The 16,814-nt window shown below is 44.4% G+C and overlaps 1 protein-coding gene across 1 annotated transcript in view; it reads left to right on the forward strand.

Moving 5' to 3' along the window:
• The window catches only part of syngap1b (synaptic Ras GTPase activating protein 1b), a 119,928-nt gene that overhangs the window by 24,814 nt on the left and 78,300 nt on the right, over window positions 1-16,814 (forward strand). Inside the window, 1 exon segment of the mRNA XM_034211314.1 lies at window positions 15,244-15,569. Coding sequence (XP_034067205.1) covers window positions 15,244-15,569 — 326 coding nt within the window.

Consider the following 16,814-nt stretch of genomic DNA (forward strand, 5'->3'; position numbering starts at 1 on the left):
TTAACATCCTGATAGCAATGAATACATTAAATGCTTTGACAATAAATACATAAATAAATGTCATCTGTGGAAGCCGTGGCGCTGTAAAAAGCACAACCAATCATCTGAGCCGGCCTGGCTTAAATAACTGGATGGCCTACCTGCCTGTCAGCCTTCCATCTCGTGCACAAACTTATCTCGTGCCCTCATTGGTCATGTGCGCGTTCGTGTGTTGGAGGAGGGGCTCTGGAAGGAAGTCTGAAGGAAGGGGCAGATTTTTTTCCGGTTGTGTACTTTCAAATTCTAGCGCACTCCAGCTGGCTTCTCCATTCTTACCTACCCTACCTTTACTGTAAGTGAGAGTCAGTATGGATTTAGGAAAAATCAATCTACAGCTTTAGCTTTAATGAAAATAACAGAATAAATTACAACAGCTATAGAAAGAAAGAAATACACAATAGGTGTATTTATTGAAAAGGCATTTGACACCATAGACCATAACCTATTAATTTTCGAAATTACATACATATGGTGTAAGAGGAGTAGTTCTAGATTGGTTACAAAGTTATTTAGATAACAGACAACAATATGTACAATTTGCTGGTAGTACATCTGAGTGTATGAACATAGAATGTGGTGTCCAACAGGGCTCGGTTTTAGGGCCTAAACCTTTTATTTTGTACATCAATGACATACAGTATGTGAAACGTCAACATTATTGCAATTTGTGTTGTTTGCAGACGACACTAATTGTTTTAGTTCATGAGACGATTCAAACATGTTAGCAAAGTATATTGGACATGAAATGGTCAAACTTAAAAGATGGTTTGTTGAAAATAAGTTAACCCTAAATTTGAATAAAACTACGTTTATGGTCTTTGCTAATAGAAAAAAAGATGAAAAAATGTCACTGTCCATTGATGGAGTTTTTATTGAAAGGGTTTCTGAATTTCGATTCTTAGGTGTGACATTGGACGATAACCTGACATGGAAATCACAAATAGCACATGTTAAAACGAAAGTGTCTAGGAATATTTCTGTTTTCAACAAGGCAAAGTATTTTCTAGATTACAAGGCATTGAGAATGTTATACTGTTCACTCATTTTGCCATTTTTTATTTACTGTATAGAAGTGTGGGGCAACATAAAGCCATTGTCAATATTACAGAAAAGGGCAGTAAGAATAATTCATAATGCTATTTCAAGAAAACACACCGACAGACTGTTTTTTAAAGTCAGGACCATACTCTTGAAACTCAAAGACATAGCTGAGCTGCAGACAATATTAGTAATGCACAGGACAAAAAGCAGAATGTTACCAGTATATTTTCAACAGTTGTTTGATTTTGGATCAGACAAGGAAGACCACAGAAGGACATTTAATTGTAAGCATCCTTATGCAAGGACTACTCTAAAGCAAATATGTATTTCTGTGGTTGGTGTAAAATTGTGGAATTCTCAACAGAAGGATCTAAAGAATTGTATGTGTATTTTTCAGTTAAAGGTCCCATGTCATGGCCATTACTACTGATCATAATTCCATTGTTGAGGTCTACTAAAATAGATTTATATTGTGGAATTTTCCAAAATCCCATTGGTTTCTCATACAGCTTCTCTGTACTGTATAGTGTATTCACTCTCTGTCCTAAACGGCTTGTTGGAGCTCCTGCCCCCCCCCCTCCCTATGAGCCCAGTGGCCGCCTGCGAGACAGCGAGGCACAGCGAAACCCAGCCCGAAGCCAGCCCGAACACACACACACACACCCGCAGCCTGGCTGGGAGTTTGTGTGTGTGCTCACCAGAGGTCGCGTTAACCGAATATTTTCCGTCCATGACGGAATTTTTCCAAGAATGACGGAAAAATCTGAAAGCAGTCCGTCATTTTGACATACAGTATTAGAACACAACTCGGAACAGCGCCATAATGTCCACCAGCGGCCCACATTATATTACATCCTTAGTGGCCAGGTCGACTGAGGGCGATCTACTGTACTCTACTGTAACTATTATTTAGTAATTCGCACCCCTGTCCAGTTGGTGGCGAGTGTGTGCATATTAAGTAGCTATTGTCTAGTCTTGTATTTGACCTCGTTGATTACCTCGTTGTTTAACTGGCTTTAGCAATCGCAAAATGTCACGGCAGCTGAGTGTCCGAAGATTTTTTAATAAGCCCAGTAATTGTGATGGTGTGGATAAACGAGGTGAAAAAAGAGGGATTGATGCAGTGGAGGATGAAGGACAAGCCAGTAAGACTAAAACTATAGGTTACTTACGTAACCCCAGTTCTCAGAGTAACATGAAGTGAGATGTCTCACTATGGGATGCGCCTCATCGCGGAGCAAACAGAAGCATCAATCTCATTACGCCAATCCTGATTGGCTGGTGATCTTGACGTCAGCGTCAGGGAATTCATCCCCTATAAGTAGCTTGCGCCACGACGCATGCGTCATTCAAAATAAGCACCTCTTCTCGCTTCACCATAGCAAGAAGGGCCGTCTGGTGAGACATCTCACTTCATGTTACTCTGAGAACTGGGGTTACGTAAGTAACCTATAGTTCTCATTCATAACACTCCGTTCGATGTCTCACTATGGGATATTGTAGCTCCCGTATTGTCAGACGAGCTTATCTCGAAAATCACCAAACCAACCAGAACTTAACAGGTAGAGCTCTGACTCAACCAGGTGTCCAGCACTGCTTGAGTCACACTGGGAGCAGAACGTCCAGCCTGTTAAGAGGCGGACAAAAGTGAGCGGCGAGGACCAGCTCGCCGCTGCACCAATGTCTTGGATGGGAGACATCCTGGACAGAGCCCAGGATGCAGCCAGACCCTGAGTCGAAAGAGCTCGCGGACCCGAGGGTGCCTGCGAACTCTGACTCGTATGAGCCCCAAAGCAATTGCTTCCACAAACCAGTGGGAGAGCCATTGCTTAGTAACAGGCTTGCCCTTATAAGGGTTAGCCCAGGACACAAGGGGTTGGTCATTATGACGAAGCACCCTTGATCTGTCCCTGTACGTGCGTAATGCACGGGCTGGACACGGCAAATCCGGCCGCTGTTCCCCGGAGGAATACAGTGGCGGGGAGGATGCCTCAATGTCAAATGTGGTACCTGAACCAAGATTAAGATAAAGGCAGGGTTGGGCTTCAACCACACTCTGTTTGCCCTGGGGCAAACTGAGTGCATGAAGACTGTACAGATAGTGCATGAGTGCCACTGGCTCGCTTGGCAGCTGCCAGGGTCAGCTTCATGTCACACTGTATTCAGATTGTACCACTCACGGGCCAGGTCCATAGAGCCAAGCGCTCTGAGTGTGGGTGAAAGATCGCCCCCCCCCCCCGCTTGGGACAGTATGTCCCTGCGTAGTGGGAGCTGCCATGGCTGCCCGCACAGCAGCTGATATATCTCCGCTAGCCAGTACATAGCTGGCCAGTGCGGAGCTATCAGGATAAGTGTGTGGCGTTGCTCTCTCACTCTGGCCAGAGTTGGGGGTATCAGAGCCAGGGGTGGGAACGCGTACAGAAGGCCCGGGGGCCAATCGTGCGCGAGTGCATCCACGCCTAACGGTGCATTTAGATCGCGCATCGAAAAGAACAGCTGACACTGAGCATTGTCTTTCGATGCGAACAGATCCACCGCGGCTCTGCCGTAACGCACCCACAGCTGGCTCACAATCCTTGGATGTAGAGTCCAGTCTGCATAAAGTGGTATACCTCTGGACATTAGATCTGCCCCGAGGTTCATCACTCCCGGTACGTGCGTCGCTCTCAGAGAGAGGAGACGTCTACCGCTCCATAGGATCAGTTTGCGCGCCAGTGTGTGTAACTGGAGAGAACGCAAACCCCCTTGGCGGTTAATATACGATATTGTGGTCCTATTGTCTGTCCTCACGAGGACGTGATGTCCCCTGAGGAAAGGCAGAAAGCGTTTTAGGGTGAGAAACAACGCTAAAAGCTCCAAGTAATTAATGTGCGCCCGCTGGAGGTCTCTGCTCCAGAGACCCCTCACCGGGCGACCTTCATAAATACCTCCCCAGCCTGTCAGACATGCGTCCGTGGTGACCACTTTCCGTGAAAGGACAGCACCCATAGGCACACCTCGTGCTAGAAAAGTCGGGTGCAGCCAGTGGCGCAGTGCCATTACGCATTTCACAGTAACCATCACTCTCCGCGCGCCATGGCGCACGGGGTTTAGTTTTAGGGCGGCCACCCAGCGCTGAAACTCCCTCATGTGTAAGCGTCCCAGTCGTACGACCAGGATGGCTGACGCCATGAGCCCCAGCAATCGCAGGCATGATCTGAAGAGAACATGTTTGCGCAGCTGGAAAAGAGCGAGACAAGCTCTGAAAGCTTTCACTCTATCCGCTGACAAGCGAGCTGAAAAGGGCACCGAGTTCAGGCGTAAACCCAGGAAGAGTATAGTCTGCGCGGGGCACAACATGCTCTTCTCTGTGTTTATTATGAAACCCAGGTTGAGCAGGTGCTTTACGAGGACATTTGTCTGCGTAACAGCCTCCTGCTCCGACTGTGCGAGAAGCAGCCAGTCGTCCAGGTAGGTCGCCAGGCGAATACCCTGTTGTCTTAACGGGGTTATCGCGGCTTCCGTACATCGTACAAACACCCTTGGTCTGAGAGACAGACCGAAGGGGAGTACTCTGTATTCATAACAGATCCCCTGAAATGCGAATCTCAGATATTTCCTGTGTGGGTAATATACTGGGATGTGAAAATACGCATCTTTCAGGTCGACTGATGTAAACCAGTCGTCTTGTCGCACGAGCCGCAGCAGAGATGTGTGAGTGAGCATTCTGAACTTATATCTTTTTAGATATTTGTTCAGAGCCCTCAAATCAAGTATTGGCCGAATTCCGTTCCCTCCCCGTTTGGGAACGAGGAAGTACTTGGAATAGAAGCCGCCCTGACTCTGCTCGGCGGGTACAATAGATATAGCCCTCTTTTCTAGGAGTGAGAGAATCTCTCTCTCCAGAATATGGGCTGACTCTCCTCGGGCCTGCGAATGCAGAATGCCTGAGAAGCGAGGGGGGGGTGACAGCGAATTGGAGTCTGTAGCCCCGTGTTACTGTCTTGAGAAACCCAAGCAGATGTCGTGAGCATCTCCCGCTGTATGCTTCTTAGAGCCAGCTGAGATCTCACGTCTCTTCCCCTCTGAGTCTCTATTTGTTGTGTTATGGGGCCCTCCAGTGTCTGAGCACTGTGGTGCCCCTTTTCGACAATCCCCACCGACACGCATGCGTTAGCGGAAAATGTTTTATGACAGAAAAATCAATAAGTGTGTGACATGTGTTTATGCGGACTTGAGGATGGTGTTGAGGCATCTCTCGAGGCGGCGGGAACACATTTAGAGCTGGGGAACCGTAGACTTCCAGCTCTGTCACAGAGGGGAGAAGGAGGGGCTGTCACGCCGCTCGCTTCTTCTTCCTCGACTGCTGGCCGAAATTCTGGGTTGGCTGCGCCTGGGCTGCAGCCGGAACCGGAGATTTTCTAGGCCAGCTCGCCCTCGTCCCCTGCCTGGGCTGGGGACTCGGGGCGGACTGCGACCTCTGCGTTTTCGGTATTTTGAACCGAGCCGGGTTCGGGGCAGCTTGGACGAAGGGCTGCCGCTGCGAAGGCAGCGGCTGGGCCCTTCGAGGGAGGCAGAGGTGGAGGGCCTCGTCCTCCTTCTTTTTTCGACTCGCATCTCCTCTGCATGGAGGCAAGAGCGGAGCCGAAAATCCCCTCGGGAACGATGGCCATGTCAAGCACATCCTCCTTTTCCCGGTCTGGGAGGTTGGTGAGGTTGAGCCATCTAGCTCTTTCCTGCACCACCATGATCCCCATTGTTTTGCCCGTGGCCTGGACGGCGCAGCGTTGGACACGGAGACAAATGTCTGTGACCGCGGCCAACTCGTCCAGAACGGCCGGTCCAGGATTACTCAACATATCCTCACAGAGCTCCGCTTGGTATGCGGTTAGCAGTGAGGAAACGTTCAGAGCCCTGGCGGACAACGCTGCGGCTCTGTAGGACCGTTCAGTCATGGTCGACTGGAAACGGTCCACCTTCGTTGGCAGCGTGGGGCTCCTGCTTGGTGACGGGCCCATCCTCGGTAGGAGGTGGGCTGCCACCAGCAGTTCCATCGGCGGTATGCGGAGCAGGCCGAGCCTCTGCGGGCGAGACCATGGTGAGGTCTCGCCGGGAGCTCCCGCCTGGTGAGGCGTGGGGCTCCGTTCCCGCGTCTCTTGCCGCCACCGGGTCCCGGCCTGACACGGCGTGGGATCCCGGTTCCGCAGCTGCCGCTGTTAGTGAGCCCCAGACCGACACAGTGAGGGGCTCAGTCTCTGCGGCGGACGCCCCCGTGTCTTGATTGCCAAACGGCGAATCAGTGGACAATGTGGATATGAGGGAGTCCTGTTCCAACAAGCTAGCTTGGTGTGCTGGCCGTCGGTGGAGGCTCTTTCGGGTGAAACGGGCACAATGCCCGCACGAGCCGGGGTTGTCGATAGCCTCCTGGGCGTGTTCCAGCCCGAGGCAGGACGAGCAGACCTGGTGTGAGTCTGTGCCTGCTATCTTCAACCCGCAGCCGCATGACCGAGCCTCCGAGTCCCTGACTCCTCTGGTGTGAGGGGGAGAGGCGTCCATCTTGTTCGCCTCGTGGCGTGGAGAGGACCCGCTCGTAGCAAGTACGTCGTTGAGAGAAAAAGTGTTACCAACCCGTCCTTAATCCGGAGAAAAAGGTGTGGGTCCTTTGTTCTCAAAGAATATTGACTGGTGTGTCAATATACTTCTAATCCTTTTCTCCTCCGTGAGAGAGAAAAAGAAAAGCGTCCTTGCTACCGTGGTGTCGGTAGTAAGGGGAAGCTAGCTAGCAACAGGTACGTAGCTAGCTTGAGAAAATTCAAAACCTTACCTTACTTTCCGGGGAAAGAAACGGCAAGGCCGATTTTAATACTTGCGAAGCAGAAGGAGTAGCCGGCGAGCGCCCGTCGACCGAAATGGTTATATTTGGGTTCAGTCTGTGGACCGTTAAGCTTGTCCGGCTACTATAGAGATGTGCTCTGAAGCGAGAAGAGGTGTTTGAATGACGCATGCGTCGTGGCGCAAGCTACTTATAGGGTGTGAATTCCCTGACGCTGACGTCAAGATCTCCAGCCAATCAGGATTGGCGTAATGAGATTGATGCTTCTGTTTGCTCCGCGATGAGGCGCATCCCATAGTGAGACATCGAACGTGTTATGAATGAGAACTGACAACGTTCAGCCAGCAGCAGAGGGACAAGCAAGTGGCAAGGAAAAATAAATCATTCATATTCGTCTCTGTTCATCTTTTTTTTTCTCCATGCCCTTAAAAGTTCTGTATGAATCATAAAAAAAAGGAATTAATGAACATTTGCTGCTCAGTACCCAAACATAAATATTAAATATGTCTCATCATTAAAACATGAAAAATAAAATGATGGGTAATAATGGATAACGGATCCTGTCCGTCAAAATGACGGACCACGAAAAAGTCTAACGCAACCACTGGTGCTCACACAACGACTCACAGCCTCGCCGCGTCCCGCCGTCTCAGGGAGGAGAAATCGGCGGAGCTGCAGCTGAGAAAAGATTGAGTGTTTGTGTGTGAGGAAGTCCGCGGATTGGTCCATTTGGACCAATCCGCGGACTTAACGTAACGGCTCCGCGGACGTAACGTAACGGCTCCACGGATTGGTCCATTTGGACCAATGGGTCCATTTGGGTATGGGCACGTCACTGTACCCAGGAAGAAAAAGAGAAATCTCCAACGAGGCGTTCTGGGGCAGCATAGACAGGTCTTTTCTGTGTTAGAGTTTTACTCGCTACAGGGTGTACTTTGAGGGTTTGTGACTCTGCAGACCGTTTACATGCAGAAAAACCTTCATAACTCACAAGGGGACGGGTAATAACTGGAAAAGCATGACATGGGACCTTTAAAGAAATTGTATAAATTAAGAAAGATGGGACTATATGAAGCGGAATGTGAATACGTTTATGTACCCTGGGCCTCCATTGGTAAATATGTTTGATGTCTTTGATGTGATGTCTGTTCTTTATTTGTAGGTCTTATTATTATTATTATTATTATTATTATGCGCCGCTTTCCGCCTTCTACTCCAGTTGGACTCAGATGAGGGTGTTGCACTATTCCTTGTACATGTTAGGTTTTGGTGTTGTTGTTTTATTTATTTGTTTCTTTCCGTTAACTGTCAAGTGGGAAATAAGTATTTATTGAGTTTCTCTTTTTATCCTAAGATAGTGTTATGTTTGGCTGTGGAAAATAAATATGAAGGACAGATTTTTTTTTTTTTTAGAAAGGGGCAGGTAATATAAGATTTTTTTCTTCTTCCTGCTCCTTTTCGGTCAATGGTATGTTTACAGAGACATGTTTTGTTAACGATTATTATAAATTAAGATTTGCATACCATGAACGGAACAAATACAAATGAAATAAATGAAATTGTCATCACGAAAATATTGGAAAATGTAAGTAGATTTAATTTAGCATACGTTGGCATGTCATGCAGGGACATTTTAGATCACACAACTTGACTCATTGTTTTAGAAAGCACTAGATGTCATTGCAGCACACTACCAATGCAGACGGACAATACTCAGATTGCCTATTTAAGGTTGTTGAAACATATTTCTTATCATATCTGTCCTCAGGCTCCTATAATCTGAAGAATGGCGGCGTCACTCTGTTTCTGCTTTGGTTCATCCCCCTCAAATAGTCGTGAAGAAATGTTCTGCTGCTTGTGACGGGTACAGTTACAATATCATACTCCACATAATATTACACACCAGCAATATTACATTTCAGTTACGATAGAGATAAAGACACTTCCACATTTCCTGATTGACTGGGGCCTACACCAGATAGGTGTACTATAAATGTCCCACAAATGTCATTATTTATTTAGTTTATAGTAAAATGTGGTCTGTTGTCGTGTCATAGAACCAACAGGCATATGCCTAAATAGCTTAGCAACAATTGACGTAAAAGATCAAATTGACACCTTGGGGTTGTATGCCTGCAGTTGAAATTGTCTGTCCAAAATGTAATCACTGCACCATTACGAGCAGCGACACTGGTAATGCTTTCAACTTGAGAGTCTGTGAATATCAGCATGAAAAAATGACCACCTGGAGACACTTACTGAAGCTAGAACTACCACAGAGAAGGCTTTGACTATTTTTCCAGGTGTTTATATTTCTTTCTTTCAACAGATTTTGTCCCACTAATAGCATAGATGTAGTCAGGAAACTTTAAAGGTTTGTAGTTGAGATCAACGTGAACGCTGAGTTTGAAGATGGGTGTGGTAACCCTAACCCTAAACCAATGGAGGGCGACAAAGGTAGAGGGCTAGGATGTAAGGAAAAGGCCATTTACTCAACCATTGACCCCCAAATCTTATCAATCAAGGGGAATGTTTTTGGCAAATTTCAGAGAAATCCCTCCTGGCGTTAAAAAATACAACATTTTCAAGAACTTAGACGTACTTAGACAACCTAACGCAGGACAATAGGTGGACGGACTTGTCGACCAACCGAACAAACATGATGCCTCCTGCCTCGTCTGTCGCTGGCACAGTGGCTAAAAAACAACCTAGCCTTTATAACGTGATCATTAAAATGACATTAAGTGATCAGCGGTAACTGCAGCAACACAGATACAACTTATCTCCTACTTAGGTCTGACACCGCCTCCGACTCCACCAGTACCCCTGAGTGATGGTAGCCAGTCATTGGCACAAATAAAGTCACATTCTCACAATAGAGATACCTAATTAAAACAGAGATCCAACAGAAATGGCTGGTAGCTGTAGTATCTTGATGCAAAATGCTGTAATGGCACTGTTTGCTGTCATTTTCTTGGCTGAACAATTGGTCGCTGGTTGATTGCTTATTAAAGCGTGCAATACTTCATCTTTGAGCTGTTTGGGGAGGAATTGCGGTGGGGGGGGGGGCGTGAGATTGTGAGCACTTTTGAATTGCTCAGGCTTGGTATTGAGTTTTGGAAGCAGGAGGTCTCGCCACCCTGTGAGGTAATCGTTGAGTAATTGCTATTGATCAACAAGCCTATCAACCCCCAAAGATATATTTAGGTAATTTTGTGCTATGGAGCAGAACAAATGACACTGATTACCTTTTAATGAACCGAAGCCTAATTTCTGAATGAAGATTGTTATTATTTACTGTGCTGTGTATGGTCATGCCAATCCACCAATATGGTCAAAACTAATGTAAGCTTAATAGGGTGGAGTTTCTCCTTTGCAGCATAGAGTAGAAGTTGAGGGCATGACCAATGTGCTTGTTCAGCAACATCCTTGTACTTCTGAGCCTCTGTGACCCCGCTGCTGACACTTGACATCCCCCCTTGACTCAGCACTGACAGCAGCCTACTGTACTGCACATATGCACCACTCTGACTCACAGCTTGTCAAATTCCAGCGCTGCATCTATTCTCACTACCTTCCATATATTCATTCTTAAAAAACAGCTGGTTTCTGTCGGTGCGTTTCCCAGTGATCCATTTTGAAGGCGATACTGTTTGATACTGGTGCAGCTGAGGTCACAGTGATGACATGTGCACTGTGTGGTGCTTTTCTTGCCTAGAAAGTAAGATGCGCCGTGCTTGCAGGAGTACATTATCTGCCCCGGGCGGCCCAGGGATATTGCAAGCTTTATTTTTAGCTCTGTTTTGGAGCTCAGCGATGTGTATGAATCAACATTAGGTCAGTCGGGTTCCAGTAATGACAACGTTGACTAAGGCTGACCAGTCATCCGATTGGTGCATGGGCCTCTTCTTTATAAACTGCTAAGGATGGCAGAAAAATGTAAAGAGCCCATGGAGAGAGAGAGAGAGAGGGAAGGAGAGAGAGGAACAAAGGCAGAGCAAGGGAAACATAGAGCCGAGCATGGAAAGTGAATGAAGGATGGAGTTAGGTAAAGGAAGATGAGGGAAGAAAAGAGGCATCTCAGCATTTCTGCTTGTGCGAGATCGTTACTGTAAAGTATGTGTGCACCCTGTCCGTATGGACGGACGGACAGAAGAATGAGTCGGCTCATTGAAATTCTGTCCACTGCGCTTCACAGGCCCTTAATAGGCAGCCTCGGGGGTGGAGAGGTAGGCCTACTGTAGAGTAGTGCAGATTGGACTGTGGATGACTCACGCTGCTATCCTCCAGTGAATATCTCAGCATCATGACTTTGCTCTGCACACTCACGGAGTTTGGATTCAAGGGCTTAGGTGCTTTTTGGAGGAAGGGATAGCATGCCACAGAGTGCTTAATCTGAAACCCTGTGATGGTGACCAACAATTCATAGTGCACTTACTGAGCATCTATCAGATCTGCTTTTACAGTCGACACACGCATCCACCATGAAGAACAAGGTATTAAACTCGACAGTGATGGATCACCATAACTGCCTGTCCCCTTCTAATGCAAATATATGTGAGTGCTCACAACTAGAGCATTTAGTTTGATGCAAGCTATAACACTTTTACAATTTCCCTTCGCAACAAAAATAGTTTGCCATGTAGGCTTTGAAGATAACATTTTCCAACAACCCACTGTGCAACATAACGGCTCAGAGCATATTAATAGAGTGTAAAGCCTTGTACCCTGAAATGCTTTTTCAGCTGTTTATGCATGGTCGTGACAGAAATTGTGATGAGACGCATCCATTCCAGTCATAATCTTGACAATATATCACACAGCATTCCACAGTATGTATTTCTTTTTTTGTCAGTATCCTGGCTTATTCATCTGTGACCAACAAAGTTAACATCAAATGAGATGGACAAGATGTTCCTTCCATAAGTATCACTTTCCAGGAAAGAAATACACCCTTATGTTGAAATATCCATAAATGTATTTACATAGAACAGGTGAAACTGAAATGTATATAATATTGTGGGCTCTCAAAGTTGTTGGGACTAGTGCTACAACAATTCATAATTTAATCAATTGGAAGAACATTTATAATTTTAGCACTTTTCAGAAAAATGCCAAAACATTGGATGGAATCAGATTTTTAAATGTGAGAAATAGCTGCCGTTCAGGGTCCTAGATGAAAGTATGTGGAGTATTTAGGGGTTTTAGACCTTTTGTTTGACCAAGACATAACATTTAATGACATCACCGTATGTCTTCAGATATTGTTATGTACATGTTTCTCTGTTTTTGGATTTGTAATATACCAAAAGTTTAGAAGCTTAATCCATAATGTAAGCAATTTGTAGTAAATTATCCCTAAACCGCGGGATTAACCCAGGGAAGGTGTTCTAGATAAGAAAAACGAATTAAACATACAGTATAGGCTATTATATTGTCCTAAAAGCGTCAGTCTTACCCAGTTAAATATCCTTTGACTATCTTTTACAATTGTGCAGACCCAAAGACAGAGTAATAATAATAATACTCCATCATTATGGCCCATATTCATAGCTTTGAGTTTTTGTCCCCCTGATAATTTATATTAAATCATATCATTTTTTACAACATCCACAACAAAAAATGTATCTGTATACTTGCAACTTTTTGTGACTGAACAAAAGCTGGCTGGGTGTTTAAAGTGATTATCCCACATCACAAAAACATCATCCATTTGCCTTATCCATTTATCTGCCATTATCAAAACACCAAACATCTCCCTTCCTCAGTGAGATGAAAATTAGGTGAAAATCATGAACCAGCTCTACATGCTTCGCTCCTTTCCTTTTCTGAAATCACCCATATTAATTAGCCGTGCTTGTTTAGGAGCTCATCTATATTCAAGCAGCTCGATCCATAATTCAAAAAGTAACTCGAAAGATCACCTCAGTTGTTATTTTGCCACAATTAGACAATTTCCTGTTGTGGTTTACCGCTCTGGCTGAGGACGTCAACTGTCTGGAAGAATCTGAGAAGTGACGATGCAGTAAAATAATGGCTTATGACATGCTGTAGTGTTGCATTATGGGTCATAGGTGACTGTTTCTGGCTTATTATAAAGGGAGAGGATGAGTCAGTCACCATATCAAATAGAGGGTCAAATAAACATCAGTTCTCTATACTTGACTTAAAGTAAGTGTGTGTTCCCACCTTTAAATACACCCAGCAAATGTTGCATGTTTAAATTTGGCTTTTCATCGGTGCATGAGGTATGAGTTCTCCTGGGGGAAACACACACACACACACACACACACACACACACACACACACACACACAGCAGTCTTTCTTAACTCTTATACCCCAGTATTAATTATTCTCCCTCTGGCCCAGCACATGTATTCTTAATGTTGGTGGAGTGGTGATTTGCCTTAAATCTGGGAGATTCTTTAATCTTTTTTTGAATATTAAATAAAGTGTTACGCCAATGCGATTGATTCCCCCCCCTGTTTCCAGCCATGTTCCAGTGGACTGTGTCTGAAACAGTGGATGGTCTTTGAATTCAAGCATCAGACAGGATAGTGAGAGAACTGCCTCAAGACGTTTGCTTTTGTAGTCATAGCTGAAAACTATAAAATGCTCAGTGGCCTATTCTGAAGCTGATGTCGGAGATGCTGCTGTTGTTTTTCGCTTCATGGGAAATAAATAAAGATATCTCAAGCTTAACCAGGGATGATACATAAGGAGTCTTAAAAGGAGGGAGAGGAAATGCCATGTCTATATAAGAACAACAGATGCATTAGAAGAAGCCATTTAGACATTTTAAAAGTCACAGAGAAAGAGAATTGTGACCTAAAGAAAGGTGTTACCAGTGGACACGAATACTGTTTACATTAATTAAATTGTACGACTAGTAAAAGCTTGGTTATTATTCTGTGCCTATGTCGTGATTCCTTAAGTTAAAACATAAGTTAAAGCAGTGCAATAAGGCCAGAAAGCTCTGACAGCAGCCAAGAAAGAAAAGACGAAGTACCTCATTTACCAAAGGTCTCTAGCCACACATTTTTCACTAAAGAACTGAAACAGATACTTTGGGGAAACAAGTCCATATTAATGTCTCCAATGCAGTGTGATTTCTGAGATTCCCACGAAAGATGGCTCTCAAATTTCATTTATTTTTATTATGACTGTTTTTTTTAATTATGGCTGTTTTTTTAAATTATTATTACGTTTATTCTGGTTTGTTTTGTGTTTGTATCCTTTATTTCAAATGTATTTATTTTATGTTTTGTGAGCGTATCTCTCTGTACAGCACTTTGGTCTGAAGGTTTTAAAGTGCTATATAAATAAAGTTGGATTGGATTGGATTACATCCCCCCCTCCCCACATGTTCTTGATTGATTCTCAAAGTTGGGTATACTGTTAAAGATATGTTTGTACCCCAACCGAGAAGATTATAGTTTAGTCCGTCTTCAGGATGTCTCAGGCACCTCAAAACAGATTTCTGTTCATTTTGGTGGACAGGACAGCCCTGGGCGAAGGAACAGATGATTAGATTTTGGTTGTGAGCCGGATCTAGGACTCGTTCAATTAGACAATTATAATCTTTCAGCCGTTTCTTGACACAGTAACAGAGATGGAAACTCAATTTCACATGCAAATGGGGGTTGGCAGGATCACCAACGAGTCCTTTCTTCAAATATATAAATGTCAAAGAAAAAAAGAGTATTGAGTTTCCAAAAGTATCTTTGCTTTGTTCCACCTAGTAACACTTATTTCTCCTCTCATGGTATTGAGGTCATGGGAAACATGGACAAGCTAAACATATATTTCCCTTTGTAACAATGAGGATCAGCAGTTTATGTTTGACCCTTTTTTAAAGATTAGCTTAATATTTGTTTATCCTCTTTATTGCAGAAAATAAGAGAAACTGTATTTTTGTTCTCATTTGTGTTTGTGGTAAACTTGTTTGCATAAAGTTGTGATTATGTGTTGGCTAGCTGTTGCCCCGTTCCCAGGATACAATTAGATCATCTAAGCTAATCATGTCCTGAATGTGACGTGCTGCCTTACTTAGGTATTGCTGTAGTCTCTAAGGCCTGTTTTGTCTTGTCTTAGTGAATCTCAACAAGTCAAGCTCTATAAAAAAGATGAATTGAATTACTGTTTAACACCTCATCAGGTTTGTTCTGCATAGTCTTGTTATAACTGATGACGTCTTTCACGCTGACCTATCAAAAACACTCTCACTATGAGGACAGACGTGTGTCGCAGCATCGCAGCCCTCCTACACATGATCCTAACTGAGCTTATCTGTCCTCCCTCTCTCTCCTTTTTCTCCCTTCCTCCCCCCTCCTCCTTCTCTCCTTTCCAGATGCAAGGTGTGCCGTCCCCCCCTCCTATCATCATCACCATCATCGCTCCCAAGCCCACTCCTTCCACGCTCCCTCGTACGACCGTCCCGTTCACGAACGTCCCGCCTACGAACGTCCGCCCCTCAACCGTCCTTCCTTCAACCGTCCCTCCTTCAACCGGCCTTCCTTCGACCGTCCATCCTTCGACCCTCCCTCGTTCAAACTTACCCCGCACGAGCGTCCCGTCTACGAGCGCCCCTCACACGACCGTTCATCCCAAGACCGCTGGAACCCCCATCTCAGTGTGAACCCCGGAAATCAGAGCTACATGTTGGACCAGGAGGAGGTATGCAACCCACACACCAGGAATACACTGATACTGTTTTTGCAGTCGAAAAAATAGTGCATTAGTATTAGATATTATTTATCATGTGAGAAATAAAATGACCATTTCCACTGAAGGTGGACTAGACTTACCACTCTAATGTAAACATTAATTATATTTCACTTATTTTGACGTCTAACATATTTAAGTCGTAGGATTATAAGTTTTCCCCGCAAAAATGAAGATCGACTATTACATTTTTTGAATATTTCAACTTTTAATAAAAAATGGCACAATATTTATTCCCAGTGTAACTGACACCAAGCCCTGGCCTAACCAGGTTTGTATTTGTTAGATTAGTCGCACATTTGTAAGCACCATGTCATTGTCTTGATATAATGGAAGTTAATTTAGGTGGACACGTTATAGATTAAGACCAATATCAGCCTAAAGTGATCGCCCCTGAATAATTTAGGCTGAATGTCTGCTGGATGACATTTAATGTGAAGTTCGAGGTTAGTCAAAACATCGGATCTACGGTCAGGCTCATTGACCATCTGATGGATTTCTGGCATGTCAACTTTGCAGTGTGAGCATAAGATTGACTTTTCTAAAACAGAAAAACACCGAATATTTATGCAATATCAATTTGAAAAATCATTAACATTCAGAGTACTACTCTTTAAAGGAAAAGGTTGGTAATATCCTTTAGTTTCCCCATTGTCAAAAAGTCCCATTAACAGCTATGGTTCTAGCCTGATATAACTTATTTTGAGATATGAATTTTTTTTGCACACAAACTATTGAAAACCGCATCAACGAGCCACACTTTTGCATTGGATGACATCTGCATAACCAACATGTCCACTTTACCATAAATACTCACTAAAGAACCCTCTGTATATTGATCGACCCGACCAATGTCCTCTACACTCCTCTTTGAATAATGTTAACTAAAAAGTACCCAGTTGTTGTTTTTTTTACCTTTTTAACTTCACCATGTATTTGTGACCCATTTCTTGAGATGAATGTCTTCTTTAAAAACCCATCGGCTTGGTGCTGAGTTCCATAGAAAGGGTTAGAAAGAGAAAGTTTCCCTTTCCAGTGCCCTGACTTGGCATTAAAGGTAGAAAGCATCTCCAACCAGTGTAGGCCTACATGTGTTGCTTTAAAATGCACCATGCAGATGGACATGTCAATAAGTTATTAAATTAAAGAAGATTTTGAATAGCAGATTGAAAGCGTTTTAGAGTGTACTTATTCCCT

This window comes from Gymnodraco acuticeps, unplaced genomic scaffold (assembly GCF_902827175.1).
Source record: "Gymnodraco acuticeps unplaced genomic scaffold, fGymAcu1.1, whole genome shotgun sequence".
Lineage (NCBI taxonomy): Eukaryota > Metazoa > Chordata > Actinopteri > Perciformes > Bathydraconidae > Gymnodraco > Gymnodraco acuticeps.